The sequence below is a fragment of the Papilio machaon genome, chromosome 24, assembly GCF_912999745.1.
Source record: "Papilio machaon chromosome 24, ilPapMach1.1, whole genome shotgun sequence".
Classification (NCBI taxonomy): domain Eukaryota; kingdom Metazoa; phylum Arthropoda; class Insecta; order Lepidoptera; family Papilionidae; genus Papilio; species Papilio machaon.
In genome coordinates, this window is record NC_060009.1 from 440,710 (window position 1) to 461,591 (window position 20,882).

The 20,882-nt window shown below is 34.5% G+C and overlaps 2 protein-coding genes across 2 annotated transcripts; one reads left to right on the plus strand and one right to left on the minus strand.

Annotated features, from left to right (window-relative positions):
- Positions 1–360: 360 nt before the first annotated feature.
- Positions 361–14,957, minus strand: LOC106716204 (protein starmaker). Its single transcript, XM_045683879.1, has 10 exons — positions 14,745–14,957; positions 5,841–5,894; positions 5,172–5,621; positions 4,813–5,049; positions 4,104–4,175; positions 3,009–3,258; positions 2,475–2,627; positions 1,873–2,073; positions 1,305–1,519; positions 361–627 (listed from the first exon to the last, which is right to left on the minus strand). Exons 2-10 carry the CDS (start codon positions 5,889–5,891, stop codon positions 445–447), a joined length of 1,812 nt encoding a protein of 603 aa, XP_045539835.1. The 5' UTR covers positions 5,892–5,894; positions 14,745–14,957; the 3' UTR covers positions 361–444.
- A 367-nt stretch (positions 14,958–15,324) lies between these two features.
- LOC106716216 (nucleolar protein 12-like) lies at positions 15,325–19,949 on the plus strand. The gene is made up of 6 exons (XM_045683880.1): positions 15,325–16,583; positions 16,864–16,993; positions 17,097–17,310; positions 17,821–18,338; positions 19,123–19,224; positions 19,887–19,949. The coding sequence occupies exons 1-6, from the start codon at positions 15,418–15,420 to the stop codon at positions 19,947–19,949; spliced, it is 2,193 nt and encodes a 730-aa protein (XP_045539836.1). The 5' UTR covers positions 15,325–15,417.
- Positions 19,950–20,882: the final 933 nt, after the last annotated feature.

The following is a 20,882-nucleotide window of genomic DNA, read 5'->3' on the forward strand; positions in this document are numbered from 1 at the left end:
TAAAAAAAACACTATTTTAATTAATAAAAAAAAACATGATTAACAACTAAACTTACAGACTACATTTTATATACATGTGAATATAAATTTTGATCTTTCAGTCAATATTCAACCAGACAATATTTAATTCAATACAAAATACTACGAGCAAATATTTTAATATTCAAAAATTTTGTTAAACCAATTTTGGAAAAAAAGAAAAACATGAAAAAGTCAATGTTTCTATACATGTTTCCTCAGTGAAAACTATCGGGGAAACACAATCATAGTATGTTAAACATACGTTATTTCACAATTAAATATAAAACACTACAAATATTCTAATCAACTTAAATTACAAAGCAAACTTACTTCTTTTGATTCCTTCAAATACTAAATTACAATAACCAGAAAAAATATTTATTTTTTCCTTTTTTAACCTCCAAAAATAAGACTTGAACATTCTTACATGACGACACAACGTTTCGAGTCACGCTCCGACGCCAGTGTGGGCGTGGGCAATACGAGAGGCGTGGTCTGGGCGTGGGCCAGTGTGGGAGTGGGCGTGGGCTTGATTGTCTCCGGGTCGAAGGCATCATCAGCGCCAACGGGCGCGCTCTGCGGCAGGTCCGTGTTAATGCCCACGATCTAAAACAAGAAATTGTTGTTAACATCGTGTAATTAAGTTAATTTGTAAACTAACAGTTGCCCGTGACTTTGTTTGCGATGAATAAAGAAATGTCACTTAGGGATAGTGGTGCTAGATGACAATGAAAGAATTTTTGCAAATAAGTTTAATAGTTTCCGAGTCTATTCAACGCAAACAATCAAGTCTTTGCTTTCAAAAACTAAGTGATAAAAGATAAGGCAGGTTAAGGTGTTTTAACAAATCTTTTCTAATTTACAAGTTTTAGTGCATGTACAATGCGGAGAAATACTGAAAGATCTAAGTAAGATAACGCCAGCAGCGTCAAGAACGAACAGTCAGCTGTCAATTTTCTTTATACGTCATTCTAGAAATTAAAAAATGTATTCCTTTATTTTTATTTATCCTCTTATCATATTTATCCCTTTGAATAACTTATAAAATATCCTAAAAAAAAAATTGAACTTTTTCACCGAAATTTGACGAAAATCGTTGCTATAGTCATAACAACGACTTTCAGACCATCCACAGAGTACTTTGTATATAAAGCAAGATGTTTTTTTTTTTATACTTTTGACCATGTTGACATCTATAATGAGCGAAAAGACAGTATTTCTCTTCATTGAGCTGCTCATACATTTCATATTCATTGTTCAATTTGAGCAATGTTTGTATTCACCTCAGCAGCTCGGCGCGCGGGCAGCGGCGTAGAGGTGGTGCGGAATGGGCGCGCTAGGCGCTCCAGTAGGCGCGGCCGTTTGGCGCCTTCGCCTGCGCCTGCGCCCACAGCCCCGACAGTCTCAGCCACGCCTTCGCCCTCGCCTTCACCACCCGCCTCCGGCCGCCGTTTGCGACCCACCACTGTACCAGTGGGGCGGACATTCGACTCCCGAGCTGAAATATACATTCATATTTAATTTATACTTCATTATAAATAAATAAATAAAATAAACATGTTGGCAGTCAATATCCATAACGAATACAGAGCACTGGTAAGGCGGCCATGTTGAAAATAAGTCAGTTCGGTTTGAATCGTCATAGAGTGCGCACGCAACCACATGCTCGGTACACTATTTATAACTCGAGGTCGGTTGAACTGATTTAGCTGAAAATTGATGGGGAGGTAGTTGAGAACCAGGATACGGATATAGGATACTTTTTATCCCGTTTCCTTTTTTTTAAATTCCGCGGGAACGAAGTCGCGGGCAAAAGCTAGTAATATATAAAAAAAGTACATAATTAGTGACCATTCAAGCTGGTGACGGAGTGATGACTTGTGTTGAAGCTGTGCGTAAGTGAGAGCGGCTTGAGTTCTCGATATGAACGTCGTGCACGGATTGTACGTAGAGAGGCGAGGTAACTGTCCTCTGGTGCACTCGTGTCGCAAGCTGCAGCCTCCGCATCCGCAAAAGATTCCGTTATATCCATCTCCATTGTTGTATTGTTGCCTGAAACAAATATTAGTTGTTAAAACATCTACGTTGAAGGATTTCTGATCAATTGCAGATGCGTTCCTACCCTCAATCGACGAAGGAGGAGACGCACAAAAAGAGAATATTTAACCTTCCTATGCATCTCCTCCTCCATCAAATCCGCCTCCCCTTCCCATCCTTTCCTTATAAGAAAATGGTGGGAAGGAAAAGAGGACTAAAATTAGGCCTAGTCATAAATTTCAACAAAAAATCAAAAAAAGGAATACATTTTGATTTTTTAAATCACTAGTGATGTACAAAAAATTGACAGGTGACGCTAGCGCCACCTACATAGAGCTTTCAGTTTTTCTCCCCATTAAGTGAAAACTTGTTATCAGTATATATATAGTATGTACATAACGTTATATATTACTGACCAGTGTAATTGGCGAGTATTGATGTGGCGGTGTTGTCTGCCAGACGCGCGCTTCTGCGGTACGGGCTCACTTTGACGCGCGACCGCGAGTAGCGCGTGTCGCGACGTGTCTCGCCCCCCGCACCCCCAGCGCCCCCCGCACCCCCCGCACCCCCTGCAACACGCGCGTCACACTACACATACCCTCACACTGCCTCTCTATACACCGCTATACTATATTGTAATTAATACACAGCACGTCCGCACTCCACGGCGGCCGATGTAACACTGAGATATTTCACCTCCCTCCACTCACTGATTAATTATGAATACACTGTATTTTATTCATACCCTCATCATTTCTCTATACATTTGCAAAAAAAAAAGGTTTTATCATTTTTTTTTAAATTAAGTGAGAATTTGGTTAAACTAATTTATGAATTTTAACGTGAAATGTTCCTTGAAATTTTATTATAAACTACTTTTAGACATTCTTTAAAAAATACAGAAATTCAATCTTAGACAAGACGATAAGTTTTATAATAAAAATACTCACCCTCAATATTTTCAACTTCGATTACCATTTCTGTGACGGTTCCTTCGGATTTCTGTACGTTCTCCTGTTTATCTTCAGCGCCAGTTTCCTCCAGCGTCTTCGTTTCTAATTCACTCTTTTTTATCTCCTTCTTTGGTGAGTCTTTACCTAGAGATCTCTTCTCTGAAGGTTTAGGCGAGTCGGCGGAACGGAGACGACGGTCGGTGATCAAAACGTCCTCTTTCAACTTGAGTAGTTTCATCTCCTTGGACTGAAATATAAAACGGTTTATTTGTAGATTTTGTAGCCATTTTATTTGAAAAAAAGTATAATAAGCTAAATATACCGGAACTACATGTTAAAGTAAAATATATAAAAAAATGGTTACCGAAAAAAAAAACATATCGAAACTAAGTTATTGGTTTTAAATTGAAAATTAGCGATATGTTTATTGTAACATACGAAAGCCTTGTACAAAAAAAAAATCTGCTTTCTTGTTTTTGTACAAGGATTACGGCTATGGAAATACACGCTTAGCTACAAAAAAACTAATTGGTTTGTTGTGAATGTCCAATATATGTAAAATTGTATACAAAATTTAACTTTGATACCCGCATATTGTATGTTAGCGTTTTGTTTGTCAGATTGATGAATCTTAAAATATTATAAATGCGAATATGATGATGGACGGATATTTGTTAGAAGTGTTAGAGACAAAAATCAACACTGTGCCGGTGTATCGGCGCAGCACTAGACATGTCAAATATCAACGCTTACGTCGCCTCACTACAGCTATATGACACTTGGTTTTAGTAACTTTAGCGCGTAATTCGCTCGAAAGGATCTTGTCTAATAATCTCTAAAAGAAGGTATTTCTGAAACGGTTAAACTTATTACAGCGATTTAGAACATAGTCTGGAAGAATACATAGATTTTTTAATGTCTTTTTTAATGCGGCGCAGACGGAGTCGCGAGCGACATCTACCTACTCAATAAGGGCGATATAACGCGATAGAGGTGTGTCAGGAGTCCGCGAAATTAAGGTTAATAGTCTGCCTACATGGGTTACAGGTATGAGTTGTGTTATTGCCTTGTCTGTCTGTCTGTGCCACTTACATCGTCAGTTTCCTTGTCAGCCTGCTTGACGGAGGCGGGTCGGGGTGTCTCCGGAGTACGTGTCACCTTCACCTTCACACATCATCGTTACCGGGTTAGTAGAACATCACAAAACCTTTGAAACCCTTTTATAATTATGTTAATTTGAATAGAATTGAACAAATTTGTATGAATAAATACATCTACCAATCACCGTATGATAAAACTGACACAAAATATGAACCTTATCTCCCATATAATAAGAGCTAATGAGAAATAAAAAATTGAAATGCCTTTAAATGAACCCTCATCTTAAATAATATGAAACAAACACAAATAGGGTAGCCAGGTCGCCAAACCTACTAGCCGGAGAGACGAGCCAGTTTGGCCGGACATTTGGGTAGAAAGGTCGGACCCCCTATATTATTTAGGATTTTGTCTCAGTATTAATAGGTACACTCTCGTTTAGGAAATGTAAAAAGCCTAACAAAAGCCGGAAAACCATTTATTTTGGCCGGACACGCAATCAAAAAGCCTACCTATGTCCGGCTTTATCCGGACGCCTGGCAACGCTAAAGACAAAGTAGATATGATGATATTGTTATATTATGAGTAAAAGTGCATTTTAAATATACTCCAATTAAATAATACCCCTAACTATGATAAACACAAAAATGATTGTCAGTCAAGTTACGTCACATCACACAATGTCACATAAGTAATGTCATACCTGAGACCTTCTCGTGACGCTGCGTAAATCTGTGTCGGTTGGTTCCGTGTCTGAGGTGTCATCGTATGCCAATTCGGGGAACATCTCGTCATTGTCAGCCTCAACTATCACCAGTTCTTCTTCACCGTCATCAGATTCACTGGCAGTTCCATTACTTGCTTTACCATTCTGACGGCTCGCTTCTCCGTTGTGTTTTATCGTGTCAGATTTTTGTTTCTCTTCGTCTTTCGATTGCTGCTAGAATTATTAATGGTTCAAAAAAAGTTTCAGAAAAATGAATTTAAAATTTAAAACATGTTCTGTAAATTAGATTATCAATTGCTTATAATAGTAAGTATAAATTCAAGTAAATAAGTTACCTTTCCTGTCTTTTCTACACTGGTGCTTTCTTCAGTTTGTTCGACTGGCTTCTCTATTGGTGTGTCTTTCTTTTCCGTTGACTTATCCACTTGCTTATCTACACTTTTTTCTTTCTTATCAACAGATTTATCTTTCTTTTCTGTAGTCTTTTCTTTCTTTTCAGATTTATCTGCTTTCTCTTTTTTATCAGTAGATTTATCCATACTTTTGTCTTTCTTATCTAAAGATTTATCCAAACTTTTATCTTTTTTGTCATGAGTTTTATCTATTTTTTCCTTCTTGTCGGCTTTCTCTGCATGCTTCTCTGCTTCTTTCTTATCCTTTTTATCTGTTTTGTCATCGTGTTTGTCTTTTGATTTATCGACATGCTTCTCGGCTGCGATCTTTTCCTTTTCGGCGTTGGCTGCCATTTTTTTCTTCATTTCTTTGACCGGGCTTGCGGTTTGCCGCTGTAAGATGCAACAAGAAAATGTCAACAAAAAAACCGCAACTTAAGTTTATATTTTATATTTTCAGCACAAAAAACCTTCTCTTTCCCACAGGTACACACGTAACAAGAATTTCAAAGCAATTATTATTTGTAATGACATAGTTATGCGCTAAGTGATTAGACGGTGGATCACAATACAAGTTATTCTCGACATAATGACTATGATAAGAAAGCTCACCTTATCTATGTCTTCCCCGACAGGGCCCTGCCGCGTCACCATTTGACTCATGATCTGATAACAAACAAAATAGCTATTAGAACATTTTTTTATTACCTTCGACCTTAACGTAATTGGTCTTTAACTTTTAAATTTTATCTAAATTTGAAATATACGGATAAAGTTGATTTTTTTCTTTGGTATTTTTTCAATAAACAACAAAATCCGTTACGTCACAACAAAGCGTCTCTAAAATTGTACATTCGGAAAGGGAAAAAACTCTAGTGTCATTACACTACGCTAGGTATATCTTGGCATTAGTGTTTATAGAGCTAGATATTTTTAGAAGTGCGTTGACATGACAAACGACTACTATACTTATTGAATATTACGTTTTCGTGTCTAAATGTTTTAAATACCAAAATGTGTATAATAATTAGTAGTTTTTTTATTGAAAAGGTCAATACGATACATAATTTCATTGAAGTTATTGCATTCAAATAACTCGTTTTGTTTAATTAAGTGCTGAATAAACCCAGTATCCGCCAGCATCTGTCTTACCTTTCAATTTAAATCAGGGAGATTTAAGAAAAAAGCAGAGGCATGTCGCATTTTCTACCATTTTCAACAAAAAAATTAAATGTTACGAAAATGTAGTAAAAAGTGCTGAGATAAAATCGTATTAGTCGCTGAAATCAGTTGGAATGAAAAAAAAATTGCTTAGGTCTCTAAAACATATTTACTGAACCAAAGATATATTTTACTATTCAATACAAAAAAATAAAAACAAAGTCGCGGGCATTAACTAGTTTATGTATAATCAGTAACAAAAGATCTTGTACAACAAAGACATAAACACTTACATCAGTTCACACATGACATGTGCGTGTCTATACATCGCTTAGCTCTATGGCCGGGTCGGGGTGAATAACCTAGCCCACTCGCGGTTGAACGAGCGCGTGGCTCAATTCATACAATATGCGAGGATAGATTATAACTACGGATAAAAATGAAGCTTATGTCCTTAAGTGTAGCTTTAGTATAGGAGTAAGGGAATACTTAAGCAAGACTGTGGCAGTAACATTTGAACGATTTTTAAATTATTGATGAAAAATTTATAATAAAACACATTGCAAGAGGTGCGCAAACGCATTTTTCAAAGTTGTAAGTATAAAAAAACACATATTATAAATACAGAAATTATTAATAACCAGATAATTAAGATGTATTATTATTTTTAATGACACTTGTCACATATATCAGCTGAAGAAAGAATTTTGACCAAAAAATCCACCAACTGAGGATCATATAAATATTAATAGCTACCAATATCTACCGCTAGCCATCTAATCTCAAATAATCGCTACCGCTACCGCCTATCCATGTTATTTTGAACCGCAAATGAATCACACACATGCGTTATTCAAAGACCAACATACCAAAGGGAGTTATGAACATACATGGGGGATCTCTGATACTTAAAATAAGTTTTTTTTTATTAAAGTTGATGTACTGTTAGGGTAAGTTACGGTACAACATTTACGTAATAAAAACTTATTTGTCTATGAGCTTTAATAGAAACTTGATTTTCACAAAAAAAAAAACAATGTGGGCGACGGGCCGTGTCCGCGAAATAATACCAGTCCCACTCACCCTGATGAAGGGCCCCCGATGGGCTCGAAACTAGTCGGTGCCGACACCGGATATGTGTACGTGAATGTTTTAGCCGTTCCTTTATAAGTTAACTCTATAAACAAATTTTAATGGTCCGTAAATCGATGTAATCCTTGAGAATTTTTATAACTATTTCATTTGTTGGTAAATAATAGGAAAACTCTAGGCTTTGGTATCTAAAAACTTCTTGTACCATTTACTCATGTGTTGAAATAGAACAATATAACTTGAGGTAAATAATAATAATATAAACGATACTACTGTACTGTGGATTAATATTTTTATGTAAACACGTTTGGGATAAAAGCTAAAAACATCGCATATTGTCATCCCTTACATTACGTAAAAAAAACATCAGAGATAACTTATACATTTATCGTAACACCACCCATTGGTGAGTCATATCTTAAACACAGAGTGAAACCACATAAAATATATTTATATACTTTATGTGCTTTATATATCAATATCCCTATACATCTTACTAATAATATTTGGATGGTGGATGGATGTTTGTTTGAAGGTATCTCCAGAACGGCTCAATGGATCTTGATGAAATTTAGCATAGATGTATATAGACACATAGGCTACTTATTTTAGTATTTAAATAATTCCACGAGCACGAAGTCGCGGGCGACAGTTTGTATAATATAACCACCCACATAAGTATCAAATAAAAACATGCGATCGGAGTCAAAGTAATGTGGGTGGATCTTAACTAACGCTAGCACCTGCCCTAACTGGGTCAATACAGTGCCGCGTTCTTTTTACTAAACAACTAGAAATGTACACTTTTAAAGCCTGTAATCTCTAAGCAAGCAATAATCAACTGTATGTGTTCTCTGGAGATAATAAAATATTGAGAATAAAACATTACAACGTATACCTTTATATTTAGACGATAAGAAATAGTTGATTTGTCTATCTTACTAATATTATAAATGCGAATATTTGGATGGATGGATGGATGTTTGTTTGAAGGTTTCTCCGGAACGGCTCAATGGATCTTGCTGAAATTTGGCACAGTTATAGAACATAGCCTGGTAGAACACAACGACTACTTATTAAGTTTTTTTTTTTATTACGCGGGCGACAGATAGTAAACCTCTTACATTGGCTTCATAAAACTGAGGGGCGTTAACAGATTATTTTTTTATTCCAATACCACTTTAAGATGACGTATGTTATACCTACATATATATAAATAACGTATATACATAAGGACATCAAAAAAAATCATACAGATAAAAAAATGTGTTTTTTTCTTGTTGGAATTTTAAGTTACATTAGTATAGATATCAAGTTGAAGGCCGAAGTGGCGAGCGTTTGATACGTCTATGAAAGAAACCGGTTAGTTTTCGTGAGGCACGCAAACAATTACTATATACTACATTAATTCGTTTTAAATTATTGTCTACAATATATAAATTCGATTCTACAAAAGATCCGAGGGTTCTTTTAATAAGTTTTTTTATAAGACTACAAAAATGGATTTTCTAAACAATACATTAGGGATTTCGATAGTTTTTGTAATACTAAAAATTGTTACAGATCGATTATTGGGTTCGGTTAGTCTACACATACATCTAATATATAAAATTCTCGTGTCACAGTTTTCGTTCCCGTACTCCTCTGAAACGGCTTGACCGATTCTCATGAAATTTTGTGAGCATATTCAGTAGGTTTGAGAATCGGCCAACATCTATTTTTCATAACCCCCCCCCCATTTTTTAACTGCGCGCGGACGGAGTCGCGGGTGACAGCTAGTATAAGTATCTTTCTATATAAGAAAAATAAAATAAATCTAATAAGTAGAAGACTAAATTCGTGAATAACCCTTTTATAAAAGCAATATTATATTCCTACCTTTAACAGTGTTGGATTTGTAATAAAAGATGTCTAGTTATTCGTAAGGATATGATAACTCTGACGCATTCACACTTGCAATAAGTCCACAGTATGAGATGTTTTCATTCATAACACAACAATGAAACTAGAACGCTACTGATATTGCATCTTTCTTATTTAATTTATTGTACATTGGTCCAAGATTTATTTAAAGCTTTAAATAAACGGGTGTTTTTCGTTGAGCTAATAGATTTAAAAAACATACCGTTGGGAATATCGGATTAGGCAGAGTGACTACGTAGAATTATTTTTTATTTATCATAAGGTGGCAAACGAGCAAGTGGCCACCTAAATTCGCCAAAATAGCGAAGCGACAACTGTCCCTAGCCCATGCTCATATGCAATTGCAGATGCATCCCCTACCATTAATTGACGAAGGAGGAGACGCACACAAAGAAGATATTTTCCTATGCGTCGCCTCATCAGGAATATACAGTTCCCCTTCCCATTATCTTTTATTATAACGAAAGGGAAGGGAAAGGGGAATAATACTATGCCTTCGGCACGCAGGAAATATTACCATTGTGCCAATTGATCGCTTGAACGATCGGACCTACGCAAGACACAAATATTTTTCTAGTAGCTATATAACTAGTATACAACTACTCTCCTGAGATCACGACTGTTAGATTAATGTCAAAGTTGTCCAGGTGGATCCACGAAAGATACCATAACATGGCGAGAAATGCAGTTAAAAAAAATGCAAATTTTGAAACAACGGGGTCAACGAGAAAAAAGTTTGCTATTCTCTGTTAGGTTATTTAAACTATGCGATAAAAGGCCATCTATAGTTTTTTTTGGGCGACGGTAAGCATGCTGCAGCCAAAGACTTTGTCATTCTATGTTTTTTAAAAACACAATATTCAACACAATTATCAAATTCAAAGTGTTAATAATCTTCACGTTAAACTTTAATTAGTACGTAGTTGCAAAAAAAAAAGATAAAACAAAAAAGCGCGCAATGTAATCAAAACAAAAAATGCACGAGCGAGATATAAACAATAAACAGTGATAAGTGTGCAAATGTTTGCTTTTAAATTGTATAAAAAAAATCATAACAAGCTACGATATCGCTTTTCACGGTCATGACCTATAAAACTATCTGAGAGATATCATTCTTTTTCTCTAAATTTAAAACAACTTTCTATTCTTTACTTCGTTTGCTGAGAAATCTATGTACAGTCAAACCTGGATAAGCAAGAAACCTGTATATACAGACGGTCTCCATAAGTGAAAAACTTGGGTTAGAGAGAAACCTCTATATGCGAGAAAAATATCGGGATACTTTCAAACCCTTTCCTATAACTAAAGGATGCGAAAGGGAAGGGATTTGACAGATGAGTGAACGCATATTATTAAGTTGAAACATTATCTTCCTGTGCGTACCCTAAGTAGCAAGTCTAATTATTTAACAAATAGTAAGCTTTGATAAAATAAAATTAACCCAGGATCTCTTTTTAGCAAGAAACTATACATTTTTGATGTAAATATATGCAATTTAACTTATGAAGTCAGTTACAAAAAAGTCTAACACCATAATTATAATGCGGCGCGTATTGTTTCGATTCACAGGAAACGGTCAGCAGTGGCCGACACGTGGTCGTTCAATTGTCGGACTTACGTATTGTTATGTACGGGCACTTAGCCAGCAAGAAATTTGAGACAAGTGCAATATGCAATTTACGTCATCCGCTAATTTCCTTCCTTAGCAACTATTTAAATAGCCATTAGATGGACTGACCAAGTAAAAGAGACGTCCACAAAATTTTACACCATCATGAGAGACGCGGTGGACAGGACCTACATATGCACTCCAGATGCGACCCTACACATGCTGACCACGATCCTCAGAAATGAGGAACCGACACACAGAGAGAGAATTAACCAGTAAACATTTCTGAGAATGCCAGTTAGTCTACAATCTTATAATTAAATTACTTCTTTTCTAGGTAAATTGCCTGTAATGTAAGCCATGGTGCCAAATTCTACTATCAACTATAAATTCCTATACCGAAAGCCTAATCTTTTACAAAGAAACATGTGATCTCAATTCGAAGTCAATATGAAATGTGTTTCGATGATTCGTTAGTAAAATAGGGATGTAAGACTCTTTAATATTACCATCTTGTAAAATATGAAAACAAATGTTTTCTTATGCTAATTTCAGTCTACAACATTTAGTACATTACCATAACCCTAAGATATGCGCATGTCAAGACGACTGACGACGCATTTGCAAGTTAAAGATGTTTTCAGAAACGAATGGATATTTAACGGTCAATGGTTACATTTAAAAGAGGTAGCGATTCTAATATTAAGAAAATAAACAAAAATATAACATATCTTAATAATATTATAAATGCTTATGGATGGATGGATCTTTGTAAGAAGGTATTTCTCCGAAACAGCTCAACGGATCTTGATGAAATTTGGCACAGATATAGAACATAATCGTGAAGAACACATAGGCTTCTTATTAATCTTTTTTTTCAATTCCGCGCAGACAGTGTCCCGGGCGAAAACAAATCGTTATTATGTTTAAAATTTAAGCTAAACTAAATCAACAATCGGTACCAAGAAAACCCTAGTACTTATAGACTTACAGTATCTTTTTAGGTTATTAATATATAACATAGAAAATTGATCCAGCAACTTATTAAGTAGAAAATATTTAACTTGACCTGAATAATTTTTAAATTAAGTTACAGTCTTAACTTAGTAACAGACAAGTTAATATGCTACGCTTATGTTTCTAACCCTAGCCGGTAACACTTGTGGGAGAAATCTATGTCTTAGAGCATATTTGAATAACTAAGTACCAACTATTTGCTAATATTTGCTTACTTATTTTAAGTTGTGAAAAGAGCTAATTTATATTAATGTAAATAGCCATTCTACTGTGTAAATTATGCAGTTTCACACTTTACTAAAAGGATGTTTACAATACAAAATTGTATGTATACCAAACATACAACTCTAATACTAATACACATGCGTCTTAAGGCCTTAAACCCAAGCTATTCTAGGTTAAGATGAGGTTAAGTGCTACACTGTCACATGCATAACTGACAAGATTGTATACAAACATAGATGATAGATAGCAGGGATCCCCAAACTATTTTGGACAAGTGACCACTTTTTCCAAAATGAACCATTTCCACAGACCCCTATGTCCAAATTATCTACTTTTAAGATCAATTAATATTATTTTCCATTCTGACTTAGGTCAATAGAAGAAGACAGAGTGAGAATTAGTAGTGCTTAAAGTTCGATTTCGACCACTTTGGGAATCCCTGATCTATAGGCATAGAAAAATGGAGAAGGTTACAGTTACAGAAGCTTAGAATTTTGTCAAATAAATATTTGTTATCATTATATCTTATTTGATCATGAACTTACGGGTCCCACACATTAACAGTCCGCCGGCCAATATTAGTCTGTATAGGGCAAGCGGCCACACACTCAAGGTTGGTATAAATCGCCAGTTCAAAAACTGTGAGTGTGTAGTCTATTGCAATTAACTGACAGCTGTATGATATCGGCTGGCGGACTGTTAATGTGTGGTACCCTTTAGACACTTATTTGTGTATAAATGCAGTTAAACCTGGATAAGCAAGAAACCTCTATCACTTAGACATTATCTGGTCCCAATGTACAACCTCCAAGTGCGAGAATCTCACATCAGAGAGAAACCTCAGTAAGTGTGAAACTTATCACATACCCATGGACTCTTGCATACAGACTCAACTGTATAAATAAATAGAAACTATGTACTTTATAATTTTAACACTATCTTTATCATATTGAGGGGTGAAAGGCTATTTGTTTGACTTTTCAATATCGCAAAAAATGTTGCTTAAAACAAATAGCCTTTCACTCCTCGATATGGATATGAAAACTGTGATTTATTCTACACATGATGTAGTCGGTTGCACATTTTTAAATAAAAGGGTGCATAATTACAACAGCTTAATAAAATTGAAGCACCCAATATTACCCATATTAATCAATTACCAACAATCTTTGCATTTGTGTAATACAAACTATATAACAAATTCTATTCTCCCATTATTTCTTTGTTAAACAGCCATATTACTACTGTATATAAGTAATTCAAGTACATGTACCCATTTAGGGTGGTGTTATATTACAAAGCATTGAAGCGCGAGGCTTTCACGCATCAATAAGGATGCCAAGGGCCAAACTTCCTATCGTTATAGCTTTATTATCTATCTGTAATCAATGTAACACACCTAGTTTTTTTACATAATGCTTTTATGAGCATGTATGTACATAGGATTGATTGTGATCTCCTATACAGTACAAACAGTTTAATATATTGAAATATAAGGATTTAATTTATATTATTTTCCATATGCTGATTCTAAATATAATTTTGATGTTATTCTAACTTTGACAATGGAATACATAGCAGTAATCTAAAGTCCTATTTGTACCTTTAGAGTTCTCTAAACTCACTTTAGCTGTCATGTAATTAAGAAATATTAACAAAAACTCTTGTATGCACAGATATTAATGGTAACATGGAATCGAGATTTATTAAGTAGGTAATTAACCTTCTTTCTTTTTACAATATTAAATTACACATTTACCAAATATATCATAACAGCTGTAATAAAAAATAAATTAGATATTAGTAGTATGCTTGTAGTAGTGTTATGGCTAAAAAGTAGCCAATGTATAATTTGCTGTTTACAGTAAAAATAAACTAAAAATTGATTTTTGCTACTATTATGTAAATTCACACAATAAAAAGTAGGAGATATATAAAATAACATTGTTATTACGCTAAAAAAAACTAATAATAACATTTATCAATACTTACCTATGACTTTTAGCTAAACAAGAATCTCGTGTAAATTATTTCGGTGACAAGGTCAGACGTAACATAAAACTTGCGCGTTTCGTTCACTTCCCGATTTTTTGTAAACATATTCCAATTCGATCATTACCGGTAAGTCAACAGAAAATAATAAAATAGAACTTTTTAAATGTTTAGTAAACGAAATCATTGCTAAATAATAATCGTTTTTTTTATAATAGGAATATAAAAAGATATTTGGCTCATGAAATATGAGAAGTACCGCGCAAAATACATCTAACCTAAGAATTGATTTTAACCTATATTAGTGTTATTTAAGGGAAAATCTACTTATGTTACATACAACAATGTTATACGAATTCTCTTAAAACATGAAATATTAAGACAAAGATTTAAAATACTCGGTAAAAACAATACACAAACCAAATAATGGCGGGCGTTATTAACATGGCGCGCCGACTATTTAATAAGAATTGAAGGTTTAAAAATGACTTACTTACTTTTTCTTGTCCTATAGCACTTAAACAAATAACTGAAAAGAACACTCACTATTTTTATAAACACTTACAACTAACAACAGAATTAATGATAAACTATCAAAGACCTGAAAAATAATTATCGCGACAGCGTCGTCAAAACTTCATAGCAAAAGCAAAAGGCAAAGACAAAAAGCGCAGAACAATTTTGTGAACGCATGAACGCGGCGCGGCGCGAGTAGCGCGAAATGTTTAATGTTGCCAAATGACACTGACCAAGTGACCACAAAATTCACCATTTCTGTTTGCATCAAATTATAATTTTTTTGTAAAATTAGTTAAAAAAAAACAAAAATTAACTTGCAATGGAAAATCAGTTAAGTTTTTTTTTTTTTCAATTTTTTTGTGCAATTGCTGCCATTTTCGTGCAGATTTAATTTTTAGGACAACGTTCCCGATGTTATGTGTTGTTAAGTTTTCATACATAAAAACGTATTTCAAGGTCCAAAAATTACAAAAACTTAAAATTTTTAATATTTCTTGCTTGTTTATTATTTTTTGATTTTTAAACGAAATTCAAATTAATACTGACATTTGTCAAAACAGCTCTTATTCTTTGACATAGTCAATTTAAAAAAATACCATGTGCGTAACGATTCAATTGTTTTATTATATTTAATTCAATAAGTACAATATCATGGATTACGTAGTAGGTAGTGTTGCGGCCTTAGTAACTGGTAATGTAACTCCTAATCGACCAAAATTTCTAAAACGTGCGTTAACCCCGACAAAACACCAACCCTCTCCAAATGTTACCCCGAAGAGTGAGCTCGCTGATGACCGATCAATTTTTCTTTCACCTACATTACAAAAGAAGAAGGCTGTTGTAAAAAAGTCACCTAAAAGGATTTTTGAAAACCCTGACTTGGACGTCACCAATGATGATGAAGGGAGTACGAAATCTAAAAGTCCGAAGGCCGAAAAAGTTAAAAAGCATCTTAAAGAAGACCTAGACGCAGATTTAAGTCCTAAATCAATTAAAAACAAAAGCCCAAGTATTAAAGATGTACAATTTCAGAGTACAGAAAATGAAGATATGGATATTTCTGGCAGCTCACAAGTTGAAAATGAAAGTACTCCTAAAAAGAAGAAAAAGAAACAAAGTCTTATTATTGAACCAATTGACAATATAAATACTTCAATTGACAATATTGATGAAATTAAAAATAAAACAATCTCACCTAAAAAAAATAAAAAAGGCAAGAAAAAAACTATTGTTGAAACGAATGTTGACGCAGAGAATAACATAAGCCATACAAATGAAACTCAAAATAATGAAACTGAGAAATCAGATACAGAAGAAAATTCTACAGTTATTAAACAAAGCAAGATTTTAAACAATATTGAAAATTTGGAAAACCCTAAAAAAGCTAAAAAGAAGAATAAGAAACAAAAGAAAAAATTAAATAATAAAACCGACAATACCAACAGTATGGTTACAAAAAATACACTGGCCGAGTCTAATATAAGTATCTCAAAAAAAAATAAGAATAAAACTACAGTTAATCCTAATGCTATTACGGATAAAGACAGTGATTCAGAACATGATTCCGATAATGAGATTGATTCAGAAGACGAACAGAACAATAAAGAAGTACTTGACACAGGTCCAGCGGACGACAGCTCAGAAGATGAAGAAGAGAAGCCAAAGAAGAAAGAAAAAGTACAGAAGAAAGAAGTAGTCGTAAATACAGAAGAAGAAGTCAAAAGAACACTGTTTGTAGGAAATGTGCCTTTCAGTCCAAAATGCAAGAAGGAAATTAAAAAGATCTTTAGTAAATACGGGCAGATTGAAACCGTAAGGTAGATACTCAGAACAGTAATAATTACACCCCTCTCAATCTCTGAAAAAAATAGAGATAATAGTTTTTCTTTAACTGTATTTAATGCAGTCTTAATATTTTGCAAATTGATTGCTCCATCATAAATATTTCTACATTTTCTCCTTAGCTCTATGAGACATTAATAATTATTGCTTGTGTGTGATTCTAATGTGTGCGGGAATATTATTGGCTACTTTTTAAAAATTCCGCACTGAAGAAATCGTGCATGACCGCTAATTTAAAGTATTTTTTTCTTCCAGAATCCGCACAGTCCCTGTTAAAGATGGTAGAGCAACCCCTAAGTTAGCTGTAATCAAGAACGATCTCCATCCAGAGCGTTCAACTGTCAATGTGTATGTCAAATTCCAGGATGCATCATCTGTAAGAGAGGTAAAAAAAATTTTTTTTAAAAGTAATCTTACAAAAAAAATTTGAAACTATGTTTTGTGGCATTGACAGACAAATTTAAATTATAGTCTTCCTTTGATTCCAGGCATTAGCTGAAAATGGTACTGTACTAAATGATCATCACTTAAGAGTGACCTTCAGTGACTGTACGGGTTCAGAACATGACCCTAAATGCGCTATCTTCGTTGGAAATCTACCATTTGCACTGGAAGACGAGACTCTACAACAGAAGTTCCAGCAGTGCGGAGAGATTGAATCCGTACGGATCATAAGAGACTCTAAGACAAAAGTGGGGAAAGGTATGGACAAAATATATTAATTTTATAATTAATTTAAAACATGATTATGTATCCATCTGTTCATAATGTGTGGCTTGAACGGGGAAGTGGTTCCAAAAATTACTAAACACGGACGGAGGGAGGACTAAAATGAAAGAATTTAACACATTCAATGCCACTGAATCCAATTCAGTTTACTAATACATAAAAATTGTATTGTCACTGAGTGTTAGACACAATTATCTTACTAATATTATAAATGTGAAAGTTTAGATGGATGGATGGATGTTTGTTTGAAAGTATCTCCAGAACAGCTCAATGGATTTTGATGAAATTTGGCAAAGATGTAGATCATAGTCAGGTAGATCAAATAGGCTCCTAACAATTTTTTTTAATTCACATTCACACATTCGCGGGTGACAGCTAGTTCACTATAATAAGATTTTTATAAAGGGAAAAATTTGTAAAAACTTTCATTTATTCTATTACTGCTAAGAACTGTTATGTACATTTTTATATAATCTTTTGCAGGATTTGGATATGTTAACTTTAAATCTAAAGACGCTGTTGAATTGGCCCTACAGTTACCCGAAGAGGACTTAACAATCAAAAACAGAATACTCCGGGTGAAAAGATGTATGCAAACAAATACTAAACAAAAACCTCAACAGGAAAATCGCAGGGGAAATTTCCAAGGAGGTCGTGGCAGAGGGAATACACGAGGTGTATTTGACAGGGGAAATACGCAAGGTGGATTTGGAAGGGGAAATGAACAAGGTGGTTTTGGCAGAGGGAGTATGCGAGGTGGCTTTGACAGAGGCAATTCGCGAGGTGGTTTTGGCAGGGGAAATACACGAGGTAGTTTTGGCAGGGGAAATACGCGAGGTGGTTTTGGCAGAGGAAATATGCGTGGTGGTTTTGACAGGGGTAATGTGCAGGGTAGGGAACAGTTTTGGAACGGAGATGACAAGCAAGTGGGTAGACCTGCCTATAATGATAGTAAAGCTGACGGAGCTATGAGAAGATTAATGAAGAAGAGATCAAACCAGGTAAATGAACTAGTATTATTCAACTTGTGTTTATAACAAAATAATTTTACAGTATGTTTGTGTAAAAGTATTTTGACAGTGAAAACTCATGTCAAGATTTGTATTTAATAAACACTGCACTTTCATTTGGTTAAAAAAAACAAAATCTTATTTGTTTTTTAATGAAAAACAGTATTAAAAAGTTCTGGAAAAGTATTAAAGCAGATATTAGCAGCGTATAAATAAGAGAAAAATAATATGTTAAGTAACTGCTTTATTTGGCACCATTATTTGTAACAGAATCAACTCGGAACAATCACAGCCTACAGTCTATGCTAGAGTAAAGAGGAAAGGGAACATAGATTATAAACTGTTGATTGTCAATATTGATATAAGAAAACAAAGATTGATTGCTCAGGGGTCAAGCACTTGACTTGCAATCTGCAGGTCCTGGGTTCGAATCCCGCCGTGTACCAATTTGTTTTTCGATTTTCGATCTACATATGTACATTTATCCGACGTTCTTACGGTGAAGGAAAACATAGTGATGCTGCACATATCTGAGAAGAATTTCAATGATATGTGTGAAGTCAACCCGCAGTGGGCCAGCGTGGTTGACTATGGCCTAGTCACCCCTAACTTAGGGTAGGCTCCGAGCCCCTCAGTGGGGATGTATAGTGAGCCGATGATGTCAAGATTGTTCATCAACATATTAACTATCGTTTTTGAGTTTATCTGGAACAATATAATTTTTTTCTATTATATTAAATCTAATAGATGTTTAAATCACTATTAATGTTATCAGGATGGTGCTGATGGTCCTCCAAATAAAATGCAAAAAACTATAAATCAGCCAGGGAAAAAGCAGCGCAAGGAATTTGTTGGAATGACAGCAGAAAAGAAAAAGGTAATATAATATATCTTTCTTATAGTAATAATAATAAAGTATTTTTTTATCAAAATGTAGCAAACGAGCAAATGGCCACCTGAATTCGCCGAAATAGCGAAACGACCGTTGCCCATAGACATCTGCAAATGTAGACGCGTTTGTGTGTACCTTTAATCAACGGAGAAGGGGACGCACAGAGAATATTTTCCCTTCCTTTGCGTCCCCTCTTCCGCCAAATCCACTTATCCTTTCCTAATAGGAAAAGGGTGGGAAGGGAAAGGACTAGTAGTAGTTTTGATTTTCTCGGTAGATGGCGCTGATTTAATTTGTATAGAATGTCAGAGGTGGCGCAGTTATTTATACGGACCGTACCGAAATTTATCCGTACAGGTTCAATTCCCGCCATGTATCTTTGTTTTTTTTTTGTTTTTTAATTTAATATGTATCGGACGTTCTTACGATTAAACAAAACATCTAGATTCAATGTTCACATATCTGTGAAGTAATTCAAAGATATGTGTGAAGTCTGTCCCGCATTGGGCCAGTGTGGTTAAATGGCCTAAATCATTTAAAACTTAGGTAGACTCCGAGCCCCTTAGTGTGGAGAAATTAACTCATGTTGTGCGATATTTTTTTCCGAATTAATTATCAATATAAATTTAAAACTTATTTTTTTACAGAAAAGCAAATTCGACAAGGGACAAAAGAAGAAGAAAGCACTCAGTGAGATATTAACTAAATAATATCATACGTTATAATACATTAAATTGTTAATTCTTTAACATTTGAATATAAATGATAGTTTTACATTATTTTAATTCATGCCTTTTTATTCCCTTAACTTTTATTAACAAATTATAAATGCTCAAGCAGTTTTCTTAACCACGGATTGCGCCGTTCTATTTTAAATAGCAATCGTGCAAAAAAACAACATTGCAGATTTATTTTGGTAGGCGCTTTATATGACAATTTACTATCTGTTTATAGAAGAATTTATTTAATGTTGTCGTCATATTATTGATTTCGTCAATATATGATGTCACTAGCCACATTATAACCTGAGGGTTAATATTAAGTAATTAAACTTAGAATACCTCGATTGAACTGTACTCAAAACTGTGATAGATGGCGCTGTACAGTACTGCGTAGTTCAAATGAACTATATTTTATGAATTTTGATTCTTTCAATCAACCTACATGCAGCGTTCGGAACCGTACGATAATTATCGTACACATACGATAATTTTGTGCCCACATACGATGTACGATAGCATATTATTATCGTACGCAGATTGTACGATAATTTCTATCATGATGCAAAATTTGAGAATTTATATTATTTCACTCATGCGTTGATAGTCTAAACCGCAGTAGCATGATTTTATTTTGTCCAATAAAATCTTGAGAAAATACCGGGAAATACAAGTTCTTTATTCCTATTGGTCCTTACGATCCGCTCTACTAAGTTTCACCACTGCCAATACTGTAACTTTATCCAGCGCCTGCTGTACACGCTTTCTTATTGGTTAGTATAGCATCTACCAATGCGAACAAGAGAATATACCAAAACGGTTCAAGATTTATATAGTGACGCGGATGTAGAGGAATTTAATAATATTTTAATGCCAAACGATTTCTAAGTGATAACACAAATAATTAATCTTTATCTTATACCT

Excerpts from the sequence above, each read along its gene's own strand:
- LOC106716204 (XM_045683879.1), bottom strand. The coding sequence starts at position 5,891 with ATGAGTCAAATGGTGACGCGGCAGGGCCCTGTCGGGGAAGACATAGAT. Across the intron at positions 5,050-5,171 it reads GTGTAGAAAAGACAGGAAAG|CAGCAATCGAAAGACGAAGA; the intron begins GTAACTTATTTA and ends TAATAATTCTAG. Across the intron at positions 2,074-2,474 it reads AATACTCGCCAATTACACTG|GCAACAATACAACAATGGAG; the intron begins GTCAGTAATATA and ends TATTTGTTTCAG.
- LOC106716216 (XM_045683880.1), top strand. The coding sequence starts at position 15,418 with ATGGATTACGTAGTAGGTAGTGTTGCGGCCTTAGTAACTGGTAATGTA. Across the intron at positions 16,584-16,863 it reads GGGCAGATTGAAACCGTAAG|AATCCGCACAGTCCCTGTTA; the intron begins GTAGATACTCAG and ends TTTTTCTTCCAG. Across the intron at positions 17,311-17,820 it reads TAAGACAAAAGTGGGGAAAG|GATTTGGATATGTTAACTTT; the intron begins GTATGGACAAAA and ends AATCTTTTGCAG.